Raw genomic sequence first — 19,369 nt, forward strand, 5'->3', positions numbered from 1 at the left:
GTGCTAAGAGTGGTCGTTGTATATGCAGTATCAGGGAGTCTGAAGCCTCATTTCACCGTCCTTATGACTTTTAAGATAAACAGGCCACAGATACCAGAATCCTATAAGCAAGATATATAGCTCCGTGATTCCAGAGCATTCTCAGTCCAGTGAGTTCGGTGGTAGGGAAGCCTGAGTCCTTGAAGAGCTACCATTTGAGCCCTGCAAGATCCGTGAAACAGCATGGTGACTTCTCAGTTCCCTCTAGGAATTTTCTCGATTTCACGAAGAGATCCTGCCCATGTTTGACCGACTGCAAAATAACAGAAAGGAGTGGAAAGCTCTAGCTGATGAGTATGAGGCCAAAGTCAAGGCACTGGAGGAAGAAAAGAAGAAGGAAGAAGACAGAGTAGCAGCCAAGAAAGGTCTGGGCCCCTCAGAGAACCGGGATGGGCTCATAGTTAACCCCTAAGTCAATGCTGTAAAATGGCAGAGAAACACCAAGCAAGCAGCAAGGCAGCTAATTTGCATAGCACAACAGCTGAGTCAGGCTCTGGAGCCAAGGGATGCTCCATCCATCCATGCTATTCCTCATGGAGCGTATCTCATACCCCCTACCCCAGCTACCCTCAGAAACGAGAGAAAACATGAATCAAACAACAAAAAGGCAAAAAAAAAAAACCAAACAAACAAAAAAAACCACCACAGTGAGCTAAGAGTTAAGGAGGCGCAGTGCTTACCCTGTATCGTGTAAGTCAGTTGAACAAGCCGATGCACCCCAGATCAGAAGCCCAGTGACACTGTCTTATCTTTTCCAGGGTTTGTTTACCCTGGACCTGGGGTTCTCCAGGGCCAGCTTCTGGGTCATGGGAGGTCAGGACTGAAAGTAATCAGGGCATAGTGACCGAAGGGGCTCAAGGGCTAAGCAAGGCTCAGTGTAATCGGCTTGGGTTGGCTACAGATCTAGTTCAGCCCCTGCAGGGAAACCTGCAGGGGTAGAGGGCACTGGGTGTAGAAGACAAAGCCTCACACTCTATTTTCTTTTGCAGCGGGCACAGAAATTTGCAATGGTGGTCCAGCACCCAAGTCCTCGACCTGCTGTATTCTATAAGCCCTATCTCATGGCTTTGGGTCCCTCCTGCCACTCACCCACTGGGTATGGACTCTGCCTATAGCAGTTTGGTGTAAGATATTAGGAACAGGGGGGGAAAAAGATCAAACTTTGGATGTTTTGAAACTTTAAAGGTGTTTTTACAAATTAAAACCAACTATGAATAAGTTAAATGGTGTAGCCCATAATATTCATCTGGTTTGATAAAGTTCCCACAGAGATCTTTGTAATGGATCTGTGAAATGTGTCTGGAATCAGAGCCCTACTATTGTACGTATGTATCCTGTCCCATCTGCTTCAGTAAATACATATGCCCAGGAAGTCAGAACAACACAAGAGAAAATAACTTGCCAGTATTACACATACTAACAGCATTGGAGGCCACATTATATTTGGCCTGTTGAAAAACTGCTGGGCCAAGGCTGTGAGCAGAGCTGAGATCAAATGCAAGTGGCCTAAATGGGAATACCCCGTACGGAATGCCTGAGTGGGAATACCCTATACTTGAATGCCTGAGTGGGAATACCCCATACTTGAATGCCTGAGTGGGAATACCCCGTACAGAATGCCTGGGTGGGAATACCCCGTACAGAATGCCTAGGTGGGAATACCCCGTACAGAATGCCTAGGTGGGAACACCCTGCACTGAATGCCTGGGTGGGAATACCCCGTACTGAATGCCTGGGTGGGAATACCCTGCACTGAATGCCTGGGTGGGAATACCCTGTACTGAATGCCTGGGTGGAACCCTAAAGGAGGACTCACAGCAGCTTTGTCTGTTCTTGAGGCTGTAGCTGTATAGGGGAGCCTGAGGGTAAAGCAGAGGCGGTCCAATGGAACCTCACAAGACTAACCTCTGACATGGGCACTATCTGGCAAAGAACAAACTTATGGGAATCCCAAAGAATTTGTCCTCCCGACAGGCCAAGACTAACTGGAAGGAGCCATTCCTGGGAAGAGAACACACCCAGCAGTTTGCCTTTAGCACTCCGGGGGAATGGGGTGGCAGATTTAACTCTAAGAGCCCCAGAGAGTGGGATACCATTTGGGGAGAGTAGAGGGGGAAAGTGGCTCTTCAGCCTCTAAAACCAAATATACAGTTTTGAGGTTTACATGTCCTGATTCTCACCACATCTGTAGATCAACTCAGTTTAAAGACAAAAACAGGCTCCAAACCTAGAAAAGTTATTCAAAGCACTAAACCGAGGAAGCAGGAACGCTTCCAGCTTGCTTTTGATTGCTGTGAGGACCATAACCAAGAGCAACCCGGAGGGCTTGCTCTATTTGGTTTGTACGTGTCCATCACAGAGAACAGTCAGGACAGGAACTCAGCAGGAGCAGAGCCAGGAATCACGGGGGAACACTGCTTACTGGCTCACTTTTGCTTTCTTAGAGGACCATCTGCCCAGTGGTGGTACCACCCAGTGGGCTAGGCACTTCCACAAATTAACCATCGATTAAGAAAATGCCCCACAGACATGCCCACAAGCCAAACTCTTAGACAATTCCTCAATTGAGGTTCCCTCTTCCCGAGCGTCTAGTTTGTGTCAAGAACTAAGTATCACCCCAGTTGGACACAGGAGCCCAGTCATCCAGGTCTCCTTGAATAGTTCAGCTTTAGGTCACTTAGACCCATGTTACTGTGAAGGCATCAACCCCCACCTTTCCCCCTGTGCAGGGCCCTGAGCTGCAGACATAAGCAGAAGAGCACAGAGCAGAGCAAGCTGCAACCAGGAGGCTAGGCCACTCTATTACCCTGGCATCCCTGGGGTCCCAATTTGGACTTACCACTGCACCCTTCAGTACTCCTCACATGCTTCTGAGCTTTACTTTGTATGTGTGTTGGGTAAGGATCATTAATTCCTTTGAAACTCCACATACCCCACCCCCACCCAAGCCCCTACAGGAGAAAAAGCCAGGACAGAACCACAGAGCTGGTGCCTAGCAGCAAACAACCAAGGCAGTAATGAGAGGAAGCCAGAGCATCACACAATGAAGCTTTATTCATCCTCAACGACAAGAGAAAAGCAAGATCACTGCCGCCTCACTTGAAAATGCTGACATCTTGAGCTGAAAAGTGAAAGGAGACCATGTCACACATCATACAGACTCGGGCCACCTTATGGGGGACTTCAGTTCTTAAACAATTCACAATCTAACTCCAAGAGAACCTAACTTCATCACTAAAACCATCCCTTGCATCCCCAACTGCCTTCTCCATCTGACTGGAATCTACAGGAAGTCAACAGAGAGGGGTCAGAGAGCCTGCTCAGCAGTAGCCTCTTGAAAGGAAAGGGAATTTGCAGATGCCACCCAAGAGAAGGGTAGTGTGCTTCCCCTGCTCCACAGGCTCTACGGAGGGCAGCACTGGACAAAAGCGTCATGGGATGAGGTAGCCCCTGGTCCACTAAACAGCAGCTACTTCCAGAAACCTCGGGGGTGTTGGGAGGGGCTAAAAACCATACCTTCTGCCAGTTCTCTCTCAATCCGTTTCAACTCATCTAGTCTCTTCTTTTCCTCCGCTGCTATTCTCCTCTCCTCCTCTGCCCGGGGTTTTAGGTAACCTGGGGAGTGGAAGCAATTAACTTCTTCCCTAAAAATGCTGCTTCGTGAAAAAGCCGACTCCAGAATCTCCGGATAGCTGTCCCCACCTGCTCCCCTCTGGCCTAGAATTATTTCCCTCCCGAGGAGGTGCTGGCCCGAGCAGTGTCACACAGCTAGGTGTCTCTCCCCGGAATCCCGCCCTCCCAGTCCCCAAACTCACTGTAGCGCTTGGCGCCGTATGCCATGCCGAGGATCAGAGCGGAGTACCGGCCGAACTGCAGAACAAAACGTTAGAGCAGAAGGAACACCGGTGGGACAAGGGGATCGCAGGGTCGGAGATGGAGGAGGACTGGGAGAGGGAGCAATGGGCGGGTGTGTGTGCAAGGGTTGCAGGCCGGGGATTGCTTGGAGACCACAGCCGGCAGTCTCGAGGGTGGGCAATGCTAAGTCAGGGGAGGAGAAGGGAAAGGGGGCATACAAGGGCTGTGAGCACCGCGCAGTGACGGTGAAGGGGATTCACCTTGATGAGCGGAGAGACCTGAACCGGGGGCACCATTTTGTCCGTGACCTCCGCGCCGGAAGCTCACCTGGGGCGGAAGCCAGCAAGAACGCCAAGACGCCTCCTGAAGCCAGGAAAGCGCATGCGCCGCAGCGCAAATGCTTCCCCCTAGCGACTGGAGGATAGCAGTGCGTTCCCAAGAGGCTGGTTACCGCTTTCCCGTGCGAAGTCTCTGGGCTGTTAGTGCAAGATGGCTTCAGAAGGGTGGAGACGCAGAGCCTCGTTACTTCCGCATCGACGTGTGAAGAACCACAAGCCCTGGAATCCGTCGCCCACCTGTTGTGGACTGGAGCACGCAAACAATTCCTTCGTCTCGTGGAACAGACGAGAACACCTGGCCGACGGGGGCGGCCCAATGGATGCGGGGGACAGGGCAGGAGATTACAGAACTTGTATTGGCTCTTCCTGAGAGTTCAGCAACCTTCCAGGGCTTTCCTGCAACTTCCAGCCTCGGACGCATATGTCCTCTGGCCAGTGTTTTCTCGCCCAGAGTTAGTAACGTCCTCCTCTGTATGTTTGGGGCCTTACAGGTGATGGTCATCCAAATGGGGCTAACCCCTGGGTCTCCCTGCCCACACTCTCAGGAACAGAGGTCCTGAGTCCTAATGACCTCATCTCCAGGCCTGGTGGGGATGAACCATGAGGCACCCAGATCGCCAAACTATCTTTCTGCAGTCCGTGTCCCCAGAGTGCGTACCTCTCTAGCAGCCATGCCCGTCTAGACCAGCAGTTCTCAACCTGTAGGTCATGATCCCTTTGGCAAACCCTTATTTTCAAAAATATTTACATTGTGACTCATAACAGTGGCAAGATTACAGTTATAAAGCAGCAATGTAGATAATGTTGTGGTTGGGGGTCACATAAAGAGCTGTATTAAAGGGCCACAGCATTAAGAAAGTTGAGAATCTCTGGCCTGCACAGAAGTTGTCCAGGGATGGGGCAAGCAGGAGACAAGCTGATTACCAGCTGGGTCCATTACTGGCAAGCAGTCTCTGTGAACATCTGTCATGGTAAGGTTTGTAGCCACCCACTGAATGGCTGGCTTTATGCCAATGCCCCATAGTGATTTGAAATCTCCCTAAGGCTGTCGATTGAGCCATCTTCCTCAGTTTTGCTTTGTATCAGGGCTTGGAAAGGTACACAGTCTGTAGGGATGGGGTATGTTTTCCTGTCTCTTAAATATATATATATATATATATATATATACATATATATATATAGAACATAACTATGAATATAAAGTGGATAAAATGCAGCAATGAAAACTCCAGGACTCATAATAGGTGCTTAGCTCTCCTGGGCCATCAGAAGAGGAGCCACACCACCGTAGGTCCTGGAACTATGCCTACTTTGGTCTGGAATCCAAGTCCTGGAACTCTTCTGTTGGAATCCTAGAAATTTTCCTAAACAGAGAAGAGAACGACCCAGGCCATGTGCACCACATACTCTTATCTTGCCTTTGGTACGTCTGACCTTCAGTTCCTCAAGCCCATCTCTACCTGAGCCACAGTGAGATTCCTGACCTCCTTCCAACTCACTGCTCCCCGAGGAAGCTGCAAAGGCATGCTGACCTACAAGGCACCAAATAAACTCCTTCACCTCTGTGGCCATCTGCGCAACTGGTTAGATAACCTTGTGTGACCAAACAGGTTTCCCTCACTAAATCTTAAAATAAATCAGACTCCTTAGCAGCTCAGGCTTCCAGAACTGGACGCGACTCTGGGGTCCAAGAGGAGTGTGGACCAAGGGCTGGGTGCACAGAAGCTACATGGAGCAGAGGCAGAGGAGGCTTACAGTATACACACTGTCACAAGCATATACACGAATGGCTTGGCATCTGCTATAGCTAGGCGTCATTTATAGGCAGTAGGTTAAGGTAGGGAGTGGGAATACCCTGTACTGAATGCCTGGGTGGGAATACCCTGCACTGAATGCCTGGGTGGGAATACCCTGCACTGAATGCCCGGGTGGGAATACCCTGTACTGAATGCCTGGGTGGAAATAACCTACACTGAATGCCTGGGTGGGAATACCCTGTACTGAATACCTGGGTGGGAATACCCTGTACTGAATGCTGGGGCGGGAATACCCTGTACTGAATGCCTGGGTGGGAATAGCCCGTACTGAATGCCTGGGTGGGAATACCCTGTACTGAATGCCTGGGTGAAATCCTAGAGGAGGAAGCAAGGCAGCTTTGTCTGCTCTTGAGGCTGCAGCTGTACAGGGGAGCCTGAGGGTAAAGCAGAGGTGGTCCAATGGAACCTCACAGAGACTAACCTCTGACATGGGCACTATCTGGCAAAGAACAAACTTATGGGAATCCCAAAGAATTTGTCCTCCCGACAGGCCAAGACTAACTGGAAGGAGCCATTCCTGGGAAGAGAACACACCCAGCAGTCTGGGGGAATGGGGTGGCAGATTTAACTCTAAGAGCCCCCCAGAGAGTGGGATACCATTTGGGGAGAGTAGAGGGGGAAAGCGGCTCTTCAGCCTCTAAAACCAAATATACAGTTTTGAGGTTTACATGTCCTGATTCTCACCACATCTGTAGATCAACTCAGTTTAAAGACAAAAACAGGTTCCAAACCTAGAAAAGTTATTCAAAGCACTAAACCGAGAAAGCAGGAACGCTTCCAGCTTGCTTTTGATTGCTGTGAGGACCATAACCAAGAGCAACCCGGAGGGCTTGCTCTATTTGGTTTGTACGTGTCCATCACAGAGAAAAGTCAGGACAGGAACTCAAGCAGGAGCAGAGCCAGGAATCATGGGGGAACACTGCTTACTGGCTCACTTTTGCTTTCTTAGAGGACCATCTGCCCAGTGGTGGTACACAGATACGAGAACTGCTTAGGACGCCACTAGGAGGATCCTGCACCTGTTGGAGACAGCTGTGTGCTGAATCTAAATATTCTCAGTGTGCTGCTATCTTTAGTGCTGTGCCCAGGCTCAGCCAAGGTCCTCCCTGGGGTCCTATCTCAAATTCAGAACTTACCACCCTTGTGGCTGGGCTAAGCCCAACCGAGGCCCTTTACTCTAAACTATCCTTCCTACACCTGGACAGACTCCCATCTCTGGTAACGTGGAAGATGTCACAGTTTAGAAATGTACCAGGGTAGGGGTTGCCCAGCTATTAGATGCACAATCCTTCCCCACTTGTCCCATCTGTGGCTGCTACTTCCTGCCGTGTCCTACTTCCTGCTGCTCTTACCTGGCATAGGCCTCCAACTTATGGGACTGTGGGGGAAATCCCACCTGCTCACTTCATTGTATTTCCTAGACTCCCTCATCCCATGCAGCCTGCAGGCCCACTCCCATATCTCCTGCCCTTATTCTCACCCCAGAAATCCAGTGTCTGGCACCAGTGACAGGATACACGTCAATTTGCTTCCCTGAACTTTGCCCGTCAGATGCGTAGGAAACCTGAGGACCATGTCAAGACTGACCCCATTGCAGGCAGTCTAATCATCTCTAAGGCTCTTCTCCCTCAGAAATGTTATTGCCCATGGCCCAGCTACAGAGGGGCCAGAAGTGGCAGCACAATGGGTCCTGGGTCTGCCAGTTAGCCTGAAAGTAGAAATCAGTGACATGAAAGGCTTGATACATCAAGAACAAAACATAAATTCTTTACCAGGCTGAGGCAGCACAATCCTAGCACTAGGGAGTCAGAGGCAGGCAAATACTCTGAGTTTGAGGCCAGCTTGGTCTACAAAGTGAGTTCCAGGTCAGCCAGGGATACACAGAAAAGCCCTGTCTTAAAAACAAAACAAAACAAAACAAAACCTAAGTTCTTGGATCAGAGCCATTCATCTGCTTGTCTAGAAAAGATAGCACTCTATCCTTAGCACCTAGCTTTCTGCTGCCCCAGCTGAGCCCAGTTGCCTAGGATGATGCCCTGCCTTTGGCCAGTAATGCTACACATGCCCTGGAGATGTAGCATCCTTGGCAGAGTAAAACCACTCAGAGCGTAGGCTGAGAAAAGGCTTATCTGAGTTACCACAACACGACCTGGGTTCACTCTGCAATTGTCCGGTCCTCTGGGGTGGCCATCTTCAGCCTGTCCTTGTAGGAAGTGGCAACCAAGTGTCCTTGTAGGCAAGTCATAAGTCTGACTGTCTTATGGGACCAGGCACCATCTTAAGACAGGCAGGAGCTGGATCCTGGGTAGGCAAGACTCAGGCGTGGTGAGCAGGTGATGAGAGGCCGGGCAAGGACATCCAAGTGTGTGTATGTATTCACTTACACATGGATGTCTCTGTGTGTGTTTGCTCATGTGATCATAAAGAATGGTGTGGGTGTAGAGATACATGCCCTGCAGCTGCCATGGCGACAGACTGGGGAGAATGAGGGAGGGCCTGGACCTTCAGAAAACTGGATGCCAGAAATGAGCCCATCCTTGGAGTTCATTCACCCTGAAGCCCTCTAGGATTGGACATAGCGGGCTGCTTAGATCCTCCAGTGTACAGTTCCTTCATCTGGAGTGAAGTCTCCCAAAACAGGGGGTGTCCCCGAGTGTTCCCCTAATTGCCTCAAAGCCCTCATCCTTGGCACTCCTGCCTCTCAAGACAGCAGGAAGACCAAGAAGATGGAAAACAGAACTGCATATCCAGAGGGTACTCTCCAATGTCTTCTCTAATTCTAAGCAGGACTCAGATCTGGAAGTTCTAGGGGAGTCTGCCTTTGCTCTCTGGGAACCCCTCACACAGCCGGTACTTGTCCCTTTGATGGAGCAGAGCCAGGTGTGAGGGGTAAGGGTAGGAGCTGGGGCACCAGCACTAGGCGACCAGCAACGCAATAAGTCTGGCATTGACTCTCAGCCCTTCACACTCATGGATAAGAACAGAGACAGCTTCATTGACAAAGAGAACCGGCAGGACACTTAACACTTCCCTGAATAGGTGTGACCTCTTCCTTAAGCAGAGCAAGGGCATTGCCCCTCAATGCTGATTCACCCTTTTATTTGGGGGTGTTATGGCCAACTCTAGGTTTGTTCAGTTTCCCTTAGCTATTCCAAAGGACTCTACTCTCAGGGTTTCAGAGTAGCTATTCAAGGCCCTGGTTTGTTTAGATCTGGCAGAGTGTGTCCAGGATGGTTAGAAAAGCCTGGGATGGGTTTGAGGCAGGGACTGGGAAGGCAACCCAGTAGATGACAGCCAGTCCTGTTCCCCTCCCTGACACCTCCCTTAGACTTACCTTGTGGGCTTAGAAGAGGGTCTGTATGGGTGGGCCTGCTCGTCATCTCAGAACCAGATGCCAGCTCTTCTCCCACCCTCTCCAAGCCACTTCAGCTGACCCAGAGCCTGTTCTCTCATAGTTGCTCACCATGAGACACTCCTGGGTTGGGGGTGGAGGGGGAAGGGACTTTTGGTCCTACCTTAGAAGCTGGGAAAGGCAGTTACTTTTTATCTGAGATGGTGGTTCCCTAGTGCCTACCTTCTCTATATTTGAGAACATGTTAAATTCTCAATCCCCAATTCATCCACACTATAAATTCACTGCCAATTGATAAAGACATAAACCGCCCACCTAGACAAGATAAAATCGATCAAGTTCACCTAAATCTGAACCATCCTCCTCTGTGGACTCCATCTTGATCCCCCCTCCTTCCTTCTCTCTCCTGCCTTACAAAAACTTTGTCCTGCCCCACTCTCTACCGTCCAATCATGTATCACCTTGACATTAACCTACAAATGAGTGCTGGTTTGGGGTCTACAGAACACCGACCCTGAAAAGAGACAGCGCCTGGGCCCCAAGCCCACCTCACCAGCCCCTCTTGAGCTCTAACTCTAGGGCATTTGATGGCTACCCTGAGACCCTAAGAGCAGAATAACTAACTGATTCCTGCCATTTGGGCCTTCATTACCCAGGGTGCCGTTGTCTATCCATCTGTTGCTGCCTTACCTCCTTCTCATATGGACTACTTACACACAGCACTAGGAAAAAGAAACAGTCTGGTATCCCAGGCGTTTGCCTCTTACCCCATCCGGTATCTGCTGTGAGTCATGACAGAGACAGGGACATTCTAAAAGCCCAAGCATATCAGAGGACAGCTAGAGGCAACATTCCCCCAGAAGGATAGATCAGCACCCTGCCGCTGGCCAGCTCAGTAATAGAGCAGCAGACACTGAGAGAGGCAGGCCTATGTTGGGCCTCCCACAAGAGGAGCTACAAGAGGGAACTTTCCACTCTTCCTCAGAGCAGCCTAATTGGTCACTTTTCCACTCTCAAGACCAAAGGTCTACTTATGTTCCGAGCCAACAGGCTGAGTGCACATGAGATCTGCCCAACCCCCAGCCCCACTCCTGTGGCTTTTCCAAGCCCAAGCATATTAGTGGGCAGCTAGAGGCAACATTCCCCCAGAAGGATAGACCAGCACCCTACTGCTGGCCAGCTCAATAATAGAGCAGAGACTAAGAGGCAGGAATAAGGTCTAGGTTTCCAGCATGTCTATACCATTTATTTACCACTCCCACCAACACATCACTCACAGTATCCCACCCCTTTCTTCCCTCCATTTCCCTCTCCCCTACAGCTTCCCTTCTCCCACCCCTCTCCGCCCCACTTCCTCCAATCTCTCTTCTGACCTTACTTTGCATACATCCCCAGCCCCTTCCCTGGCCTGGCCCTTGGCCCACTGACCTTTTTCACCCCTGACCAGGTCAAACCAGAGTCGGGAACCCACTGAAAGGAGTTTAGTGCCTGTAATTTACAGTGTCAGAGCTGCTGGAGCCCAGGAACCTTGTCTCTCCTCCTCCTACCACCACCACCATGACTTCCCCCTCGATACCCCACCTAACTCAGATGCTGGTGTTTGCCTTCATTGCTGTGGCTGGCGACCTAGACCACAGAGTGTTGAGCTCTATGCTTACCCGTGTGGAGGAGGAAGTATATGCTGCTCAATCACTCAATAAAGCTGGACACATAAACGTCCCTAGGGGTGTTCATTGCAGGGAATGTGTTCCCTACTCTGCTCAGACCAGCTCACCACCCTCTGTGCTGTTTTAGAATCGGGCTCACTGCCTGGTGAGACAGTGGAGACAAGTTCTTCCTACACCTGTCTGCCTCAGACTGGTCATGCCATAGCCTTTAGAACTCCCCAGGTCTTATGCCAGGAGTCTCTAACTCCCTCCCTTTGCACAGGCCTCTGCAGTAGCCACCATAAATATGGCTTGGCCAGGGTCCACCCTAACTGACCGGTATCCATTCAACAGCAGTTATTTTCAATTCCACCACAGTCTTCCTGAGGACCAAAAGGCCATCCTAATCATACCCTGGGTCTGTTAAGGACTGTGTGTCCCTGTCAGAGGGCTTGCTGGTACAAAGAGACCCCAGCAACCCTATGCTTTACTAGACATTTCTGGTCATGGTCTCTGTCCATTCTGAGTGTCCTTTGGGGACAGAAGCAGGCCCAGGAGCTTCCTGCAAGGCGTCGTCTGGAGGTGTCAAGCCAGGAGTCTCAAATGGTGCCACTTGGGTGGGGCTTTCATTCCTTGGATCCCCGGCACATATCGTGGGTGAAGAGGATCCTCCAGACTCAGCCTCCAGGCGCCGGTATGGTGTGTTGAAGAAGATCACCAAGACACAGGTGAAAAGGGTGCATAGGCCAGCCATTAGCAGCAGGGACACTAGGGACACAAGCACAGGCCTGTACCTCAACTGTCCAGGCAGCCAGAGCCCCCAGTTCCCACCATAGTGAAGCCTTGGTAGACCTGACCCAGCCAACCCCAGTGATGGCGACCACAGAGAGGTCTGGAAACAGTACTGATCTAAACCTTCACTAGTTCTCAGAATGTTCCCAGACCCAGGCTCCAACAGGGAGGAATCATGAGTTATGGGACATGGGTGTGCCACTACTGTTCTACCCACTGTCATTGCCACATCTCCCTGCCTCTGTCTGTCTGCCTGCCTGCCTGTCTGTCTGCCTGCCTGCCTGTCTGTCTGCCTGCCTGTCTGCCTGCCTGTCTGTCTGCCTGTCTGTCTGCCCTGTCTGTCTGCCTGCCTGTCTGTCTGCCTGTCTGTCTGTCTGCTGTCTGCCTGTCTGTCTGCCTGCCTGTCTGTCTTCCTGCCTGCCTGCCTGCCTGCCTGTCTGTCTGTCTGCCTGCCTGCCTGTCTGTCTGCCTGCTGTCTGTCTGTCTGCCTGCCTGTCTGTCTGCCTGTCTCTGTCTGCCTGCCTGCCTGCCTGCCTGCCTGCCTGCCTGCCTGCTTGCCTGCTGGCCGCTCTTTCAATCTTCCTGTCTCTTTGTATCTCTGTCTTTATCCCTGTCTATCTCTAATCCACTCCCACTGCCCCTTCTGTCTGTCCAGGTAGACTCTCTTTATAGCTCCCTCTCCGTGTCTCTGTATTTTTATGTGCATTTCTGTATTTCTGTTTCTGTCCTTGTCTCTTTTTCTCTCCAAGATCTCAGTTCTGTCTAAGATCTTAATCTATTTTCCTGGATTTTTGAAACACCTTACACAATGCTGGATTCGTGTCAGCATCTTTGAGCTACACCCACAAACAGAGCCTAGGCATCTGACCATACTATTTCATGCTTACACCAACTGGTGCTGCACTGGGGGATTAAGGAGCAACCAAAATCAAAGTTCTCAACTGGACCAGGCCTCCTACTATCCTTATCTTCCTGGAAAGATCTTCCTGGCCTTATCTCTAGGACCAAACACTCACCTAGGCACAGACTCTTACCTGTCCAGTCCAGAGGGTCCTCACCCTGCTGGCAGGTAGAGAAGGATGGGCCCGTTCGCCGCACAGTCACTGCCGTCAATAGCAGCATGATGAGCACACCCTCGGCCTGCCTGAATACACAGGGCCCTCAGCCTGGGCAGAAAAACTCTCTGTCCACCATGTTTAATGTCATTGTGGGCAGGGAACAACATCTGTGCCAACCACTACAACCCCTGTTACTCCCGGGGCAGTACATTGTCCTTATCCACACCTGCCTTGCAGCTGGCCCAGGTTTGCACATGCAGCTGGCCCAGGCTTGCACACAGCAAGTACATGCTCATCCCTGGCCAGAGGAAGCAAGTTCCTAGCTTCATGGATCAGGAGCCTGGGACATGTGGCTCAGGCACGGTGAGGGAAAGAGTCCACGCCTTAGGAGAGGAGGTGAGTGTAACAGGTTACTCACCCCAGGACAAAGATCAAGCCAGCAGAGGCACCCTCACCCACAGGAAACGAACACTCAACTGCCAGCTCCATGACCACAGGTGCCACCGAGAAGCCAAAGAGCCCAAGGAGGGAGCAGATGGCAGCCAGTGCAAAGGTCTGTCCCTGCAGCTGGGATACCTGGTACCAAGGGGTAGAGAAAAATGGAACAGGGATGGCAGTGAGACATGACACACACACCCTGCCCCCACCCCTGAGCTCCTAGACTGGGTGACATGAATGTGGCAGTGAAGCCACTTCTACCCAGGCTACCCTCAGGCATAGAACAGGTTTGACGCCGAGTCACTTGCTCTTGGCAAGCCACCACTGTACCTGCTGCCCCCTACTCTCCTGCCTGCCATAGTATCCCTCCATCCTGGGTGGGCAGTCTTTGTTCCTAACAGTCTCACCAGAGCGAAGGCCACGAAGGTCAGGGAAGTCAAACAGAGGCCGATCTTGGTGGCTTCGGTGAAGTGCTTGGTCCGGTCCACGTACAGGCCTAGAAGCAGTGCCCCCAAAATTCCAAACACGATGAAGAGAGCCCCACAGAGGCCTGAGAACTCCTGGAAGTGTGGAGGGAACACTGAGAACCATCAGGAGGCAGGGAGCCTCTAGAGCTCCCGCGGGCATATACCATCACCAGGGCAGTTCCAAAGGACCAGGCCAGACGGCCCTGCCAAGCCGCCTCCTAAGGTGGATTTTCTGCAATGAGCACACCAATAAAGGGAAAGGGCATCACCACAGATAACCCACAGACCCTGGGTCCGTGCCTATTGCCCATGAGAGACCCATACCCGCCAGAGGTCATGGCCCTGGGATATATAAACAGCCATGACTACCACCTGCTTGAGAGGATGCTGATCTAATCTCTATCAGGGGTGAACACTGAGCGCTCAGAAACAGTAGGTAACCCTGGCAGAGGCAGAGCCGTTCTTTAGACAGGGCTACTACTTACATTAGAGTAGCCGTTGGCACAAAAGATCTGTTCCAGGAGGGCTGAGAAGCTGGAGAAGACACCGATGCCACCACCGAAGCATACGGCCAGGATGACATAGGCCTTATTCTTCATGAGCTAGAGGGAAAAACAGCCCTTAACTCAGAAGCCCTAACAGGTTTCTGATCACAGCTTCCCTGCCCCCAGAGCCTGCATCACCCACCAGTTTGAGACCGTGGAGGAAACTCTCTGAAGTAGAGCTGGCAGCCCCTGCGGACGGTGGGGTAGGAGGCACACTCTCCCAGAGGCAGACAGTGGCCAACAGACAGGCCAGGGCAGCAGGAACGATGTAGATGCCAAGCTGGGGAGAGGTTCTGAGTGTCACAAAGAAGTCACACTGACATGCGCCCCCCACATGTCTCAGTCTGCTTTGCCCACCTTAATAGCCGCCTCCTGCCTTTCATCTCCAGAGAGTCGGCAAACCTAGGCCCTTTGGGGGGTTGTATCACTCCACCCCCCAGGTATTCTTCAGTATTCTTCACAGCGTCATGTGGAGCCTAGCTTTCAGAACACCACTCAAGGGTAATTCCCTCCTTGATGACACCAGCCCAACTTCCCGATGCTCCGAACTTATCGCTACATAAGAAGATGATGCTAACACATCCACGTACGTACGTCATACCAGCAAATGTGAGTATATACCGCACCCGGGAACAACGACCTTAGGTGCTGTGTACACAAGTCTATGTATATATGCTCAAGCTCACGCAGCACACATGCCACATGCAAGATAATCAATCGCAAGGCCCTCACCATCATAGGGATGTCTTCTGCTTTCTTGACGAGGGCAGGAGACAGCACATTTGCTATTAGGATGCCCAGAGGATTTGCTGGATAGAAAAACAGTTGTATCAGATCAGCCGTGACAAGCCTCACCCCAGCCCTTGGGATGAATCCTTCCTGGTTTGTGCACCTTGGCCTTGGCCCAAGCCAGGGAGTAGATTACAGACACCCAGCAGGGCCTATGAGCTGAACCCAGGTTGCAGAGGTCCCATCCCTGGACTCACACATGGTGCCGATCATGTTAGCTGTGGCTCGCTGGTGCTCTGGAAACCACAAGGCAGCCAGCTTGGCTGGAGAAGAGATGACCAGGGTCTGGGCCAGGGCACAGAGGCTCTGGCCACTCATGAAGAAGGCAAAGGGACTGGGGATCCTGACAGCCAAGCACGGCACAGCACGTAGCAAACTCCCAGAAAAATTCAACCATGCACCCAGGATAGTCTGCAGAAATGGACAGTCAGAGATTAGATGCTAGCCTAGAGCCTCAACATCCGTATCTCCAGATGCCTATCCATAGCTTATAGGCCCACACCTATAACTACCACTCCACACCCCAATAACTACCTGCTCCCCCAAGCTGCTTGGCTGGGAAGCCTAGCAGGTGGGGCTAAGGGAGTCTAATCTGAAGGGATCAGGGTTTTGCACCCAAAGTCAAAGGGTCCCCAGCCCGCCCACCCCACGCAGGAATGGAATGGATTCTGACTTACCGCCCCGCGGAGGCCAACAGAGTCCAGAACCCATATGGCTGCCATGCCAAATGGGATGGATAACACAAGGTATATTAGTGACAGCCAGTTGATCTGGTCCATGGACAGGGAGAAGTGCTGCGCTATGGTGTCTGCTACGGGCGCGAAGGTGAGCCAGAGCTATGGGATACATGGACGTCAGCTACAGGTCACAGACATCACCTAGCCGTCTCTGCTCTGGCTGAAGCCTATGATCTCCATTTGGCTAGCTCAGGCGAGGAGCTGGGATGTAAGGGTAGCCGCGAAGGTTATACGGACACAGCCTAATAGAAATTTGGGGTCGCTAGAGAACCGTGTTTACTCTGTTACAAACCAGGAAAGCAGACAGGCATGGACTACAGCCTAATTGGCAGTGGACCACGAACCAGCCTGGAGGCAGACACAGAGGCCAGAAACCTGTTCGGGGACTGCAGGACCACGAATCTAATTAGGATTGACTTGATCCTCTGAGGAAGCGGAAGTCAGTCAATAGGGTTAGTGTCCACTGCCTGGGAGGCACTGTGTGAAAGGTGAGAGGAGGAAGAGAGCGAGCAGCTGGGACTTGGGTGTGAGCGATGAGACAGAGAAGCCAGGATCTCACTGGGTGGGATATCCTGGACACTGAGTAAGTCATAACACTTAAGGGCACAGTACTGGAGCACACAGGGTAAGAGAGGGAGAAATGGGGGTCAGGGCAGATGGTAGCCATGGGTTCAGATTTCATGGTTGAGCAATGTGCTGAGACACAATGGATAAGGAACACATTTTGGGGAGATGATGAGGTCTGGTGGGTGGTGATGGATAGTGATGCCTTAGGGGCTCGGGACATGCATAAGGATCAAGGAGGGGGCAAACAGAGCCAAGGACAGATGAGTTCAGAGCCCAGGACTTCTTTAGAGATGGGATAGAATCAATGGCATCTCTCTCTGCACATACTCTCCCAAAAGCAGAGGAGTGTAGAGTGGAGGGATTTTATTTTCTGGAAGAAGTATGGAAAGCTGGGTAGAGAGAAGGAGTCATCAAGCAGTAGAAAGAATATATAGCCCAACTGGGTATGTCCCAAATCAACGTTCCCGCTGAACCCTACTGAGCATGACAGAGGGTCACACCCTCCAGAGTTGAACAGAGAGACCCAGGCTTCCCCACCACAAACCCCGAGGTTGTGCAACGGCTGCATTTTCTTCCTTTTTTTTTCCCCCCTCCTCAGGACAACACAAGAAACAGATCTCCCAGGCTTAGAAAGCAGCTGATACAGGCCTAGCTGCCTCCTGCCTGGCTTCTCAAAGCAGACAGGGTATGCTAACAGAACGTGTTCACAAGTCTCACAAGGTTGTCCTTGCTCCTCCCAGAGCTATGGCTCCACATAAAAGTGGGCAGAGAGAGCTCTAGCATGTGTAAGACAGCAGATAGGTGGAGGGAAAAAAAATCCATCCACCTCATTGTACAAGAATAAGAAGGAAAATACCTTCAACCAGCTTTCAGTTTCATCCTGACAGCCCCTGATCTCCTTCCCATCCAAAACACCGGTCCATCTCTTGGTCTCATGTAAGCCCTGTTGTGCGTGCCCCCTCAGGCTGTTCTCTCAGAACCCTGGCCCCCCAGTCACTGCTACAGATGAATGATCAGGGACTTAGGTTAGAAAGCATGACTAAACGTGAAGCCCCCTGGTCATAATGGGGACCAAGCCAGGACCGTGACAATTCATAGAATCAGGGTAATATTCTATCTCCATTAGGACAGCAGGACATCACCCATGAGTCCAGGAACTTGCTGCATCTACAAAAAGGTAAAACCCAAGTAGCTTTCTCCATGTGTCCTCAGACATCCACCCCAAACCAGTTACGTTTTCCAATGTTAGAAAGGGGACCTTTGAGCCAACCCACAGTGACAAGTCTCAGCAAAGGTAGCTACCCGGAGAGAAGTATCTGATATTGCCACCACGGTTAGTATACTTGCATTCAAAGCTGTTTCTTCACAACCAGTACAGCAGGGGAAAAAAGAACAGGCCATGGGAATCAACCTAGTGCTTGTTCACATGGAAAGCCGGTTGGGAACTGAACCCATAGTGTGCTTGACACCCATCTACACCTGATATTAATGGTCACGATTCTGGCTGGGGCTCCACTGTGACCAGTGGGCTTCATGCTCCCACATGCTTGGCACTATGTGAACTACACTTGTTACAATTTATAGCTGTAAGCCCAAATGCTACCTATCCAGCTGAGTGGCCACATGTGACCCAAAGTTCCTTTACAGGTTCTAGGGAGATCCAGCACCAGAAAGGTTCAGTCTCTGAGCGGCAGATGATAGCAGCTCCATGCTCTCTCCCCACTCAAACTCAGGTACTGTGTACCTCGGGAAGATCACTTGCAGGCTAACTGCCCCTGATGGATGAAGAGGGCCCCTGACATCAGCATTTGGGACACACGAGACAGTATGAGAAAGCAACATGTTTCTTTGAGACTAAGAGATCTCTTTCCCTGGCTGATCCATGCCAGGAAGGACAGGCACTTGCCCCTCTTCTACAACTTTTTGAGCCAAAGAAAGGTTTTCCGTGACGGAAACAATTGGCGCTGGGGCTGCAGGAAAGACCCAGCCCCGCCCGCCCAGCACCCTTGTACCATCGCGTTGGAGCAGCTCAGGAGGCTAACCACCAGCAGAAAGACCCAGCGGCGCGCATATACACGGGGACCAGGCAACGCGTCTCCGGGGGTCCCAGATGTTCCCGGGCTGTTGCAGGCTTCCAGCCGGTCCATAGTCCGGGCCATCCCAGTGTCTGCGGGCCGCCCACTTGCATTACACTGCAAAGCGCTGCAACGGTGGGTAGGCTGTCCCAGGAGCAGGGCGGGGCGGAATGATCTGGTTAGTCTCCGCCCCAAAGGACAAGTTCGGTGAAAAGAAACCAGGATTACCCTCGGACAGAAGCCGAGTTGAAAACCGGAGGACAAAAATTTCCTTTTAAGAGGTAATTTGGATACAAGTGTGTATGGCCTGTACCATGAACACGTCCACGGTGGTAGGTGCGGGAAATGGGTCTCTACTTCAGCAAAGTTTGCTTTTCCTTAAAGGTCCTCCCAAATTCTTGAGGTTCATGAAAGGCCTGAGGCCAGCCTGGAGGAGGAGACAGGGAAAAGTTCCAAAAGCCTCCAATCCAGGCCTGTCACTAGACTCCTCCTAGAGGAGAAAGGCGGGGTGAAGGGCGAGGAAAGGCTGAGCCTAGTTACACCATCCCTGCCTTCAAGTCCACAGCTTCCTGAGTAGACAGCTTCCAGAGTAGGCAGCTCCTGACCTCACTTAAGACTCTTTAATTTGCCCATGAGTCACCGGACTCTGGCTTAAAGCAGTTGACAAGAGTCATCTGACACTCGCCACTGCGTTTAGTCCGACTTGTTAAAGAGAAGACCAGAGTGCCAAAAACCCTATTCAGACTAGTGTGAGTGAGTGAAGAGCTGGTAGGACCGAGAAAGCCGCGCTGTGAAGGAATAGGAGGACTGACCAAGCAGGGGCAGGCAGGAGGCGACTTTTTCTCAGTGAGGAG

The 19,369-nt window shown here is 51.5% G+C and overlaps 3 protein-coding genes across 3 annotated transcripts in view; 1 reads left to right on the forward strand and 2 right to left on the reverse strand.

Moving 5' to 3' along the window:
* The window catches only part of Pde6b (phosphodiesterase 6B), a 43,796-nt gene extending 42,533 nt beyond the window's left edge, over positions 1–1,263 (forward strand). The window contains exons 21-22 of the mRNA XM_032916390.1: positions 248–404; positions 1,029–1,263. Of these exons, the coding sequence (XP_032772281.1) occupies positions 248–404; positions 1,029–1,090 (219 nt within the window). The 3' untranslated portion in view covers positions 1,091–1,263. The remainder of the gene's footprint in view (positions 1–247; positions 405–1,028) is intronic.
* A 1,811-nt stretch (positions 1,264–3,074) lies between these two features.
* Atp5me (ATP synthase membrane subunit e) lies at positions 3,075–4,287 on the reverse strand. Its single transcript, XM_032916662.1, has 4 exons — positions 4,155–4,287; positions 3,855–3,909; positions 3,556–3,654; positions 3,075–3,160 (listed from the first exon to the last, which is right to left on the reverse strand). Exons 1-4 carry the CDS (start codon positions 4,188–4,190, stop codon positions 3,135–3,137), a joined length of 216 nt encoding a protein of 71 aa, XP_032772553.1. The 5' UTR covers positions 4,191–4,287; the 3' UTR covers positions 3,075–3,134.
* A 7,042-nt stretch (positions 4,288–11,329) lies between these two features.
* Slc49a3 (solute carrier family 49 member 3) lies at positions 11,330–18,952 on the reverse strand. Its single transcript, XM_032916664.1, has 10 exons — positions 18,453–18,952; positions 15,814–15,972; positions 15,334–15,547; positions 15,080–15,156; positions 14,490–14,627; positions 14,288–14,404; positions 13,743–13,895; positions 13,316–13,473; positions 12,874–12,983; positions 11,330–11,815 (listed from the first exon to the last, which is right to left on the reverse strand). The coding sequence occupies exons 1-10, from the start codon at positions 18,597–18,599 to the stop codon at positions 11,538–11,540; spliced, it is 1,551 nt and encodes a 516-aa protein (XP_032772555.1). The 5' UTR covers positions 18,600–18,952; the 3' UTR covers positions 11,330–11,537.
* Between the last annotated feature and the right edge of the window lie 417 nt (positions 18,953–19,369).

Source organism: Rattus rattus, chromosome 11 (assembly GCF_011064425.1).
Source record: "Rattus rattus isolate New Zealand chromosome 11, Rrattus_CSIRO_v1, whole genome shotgun sequence".
Classification (NCBI taxonomy): Eukaryota; Metazoa; Chordata; class Mammalia; order Rodentia; family Muridae; genus Rattus; species Rattus rattus.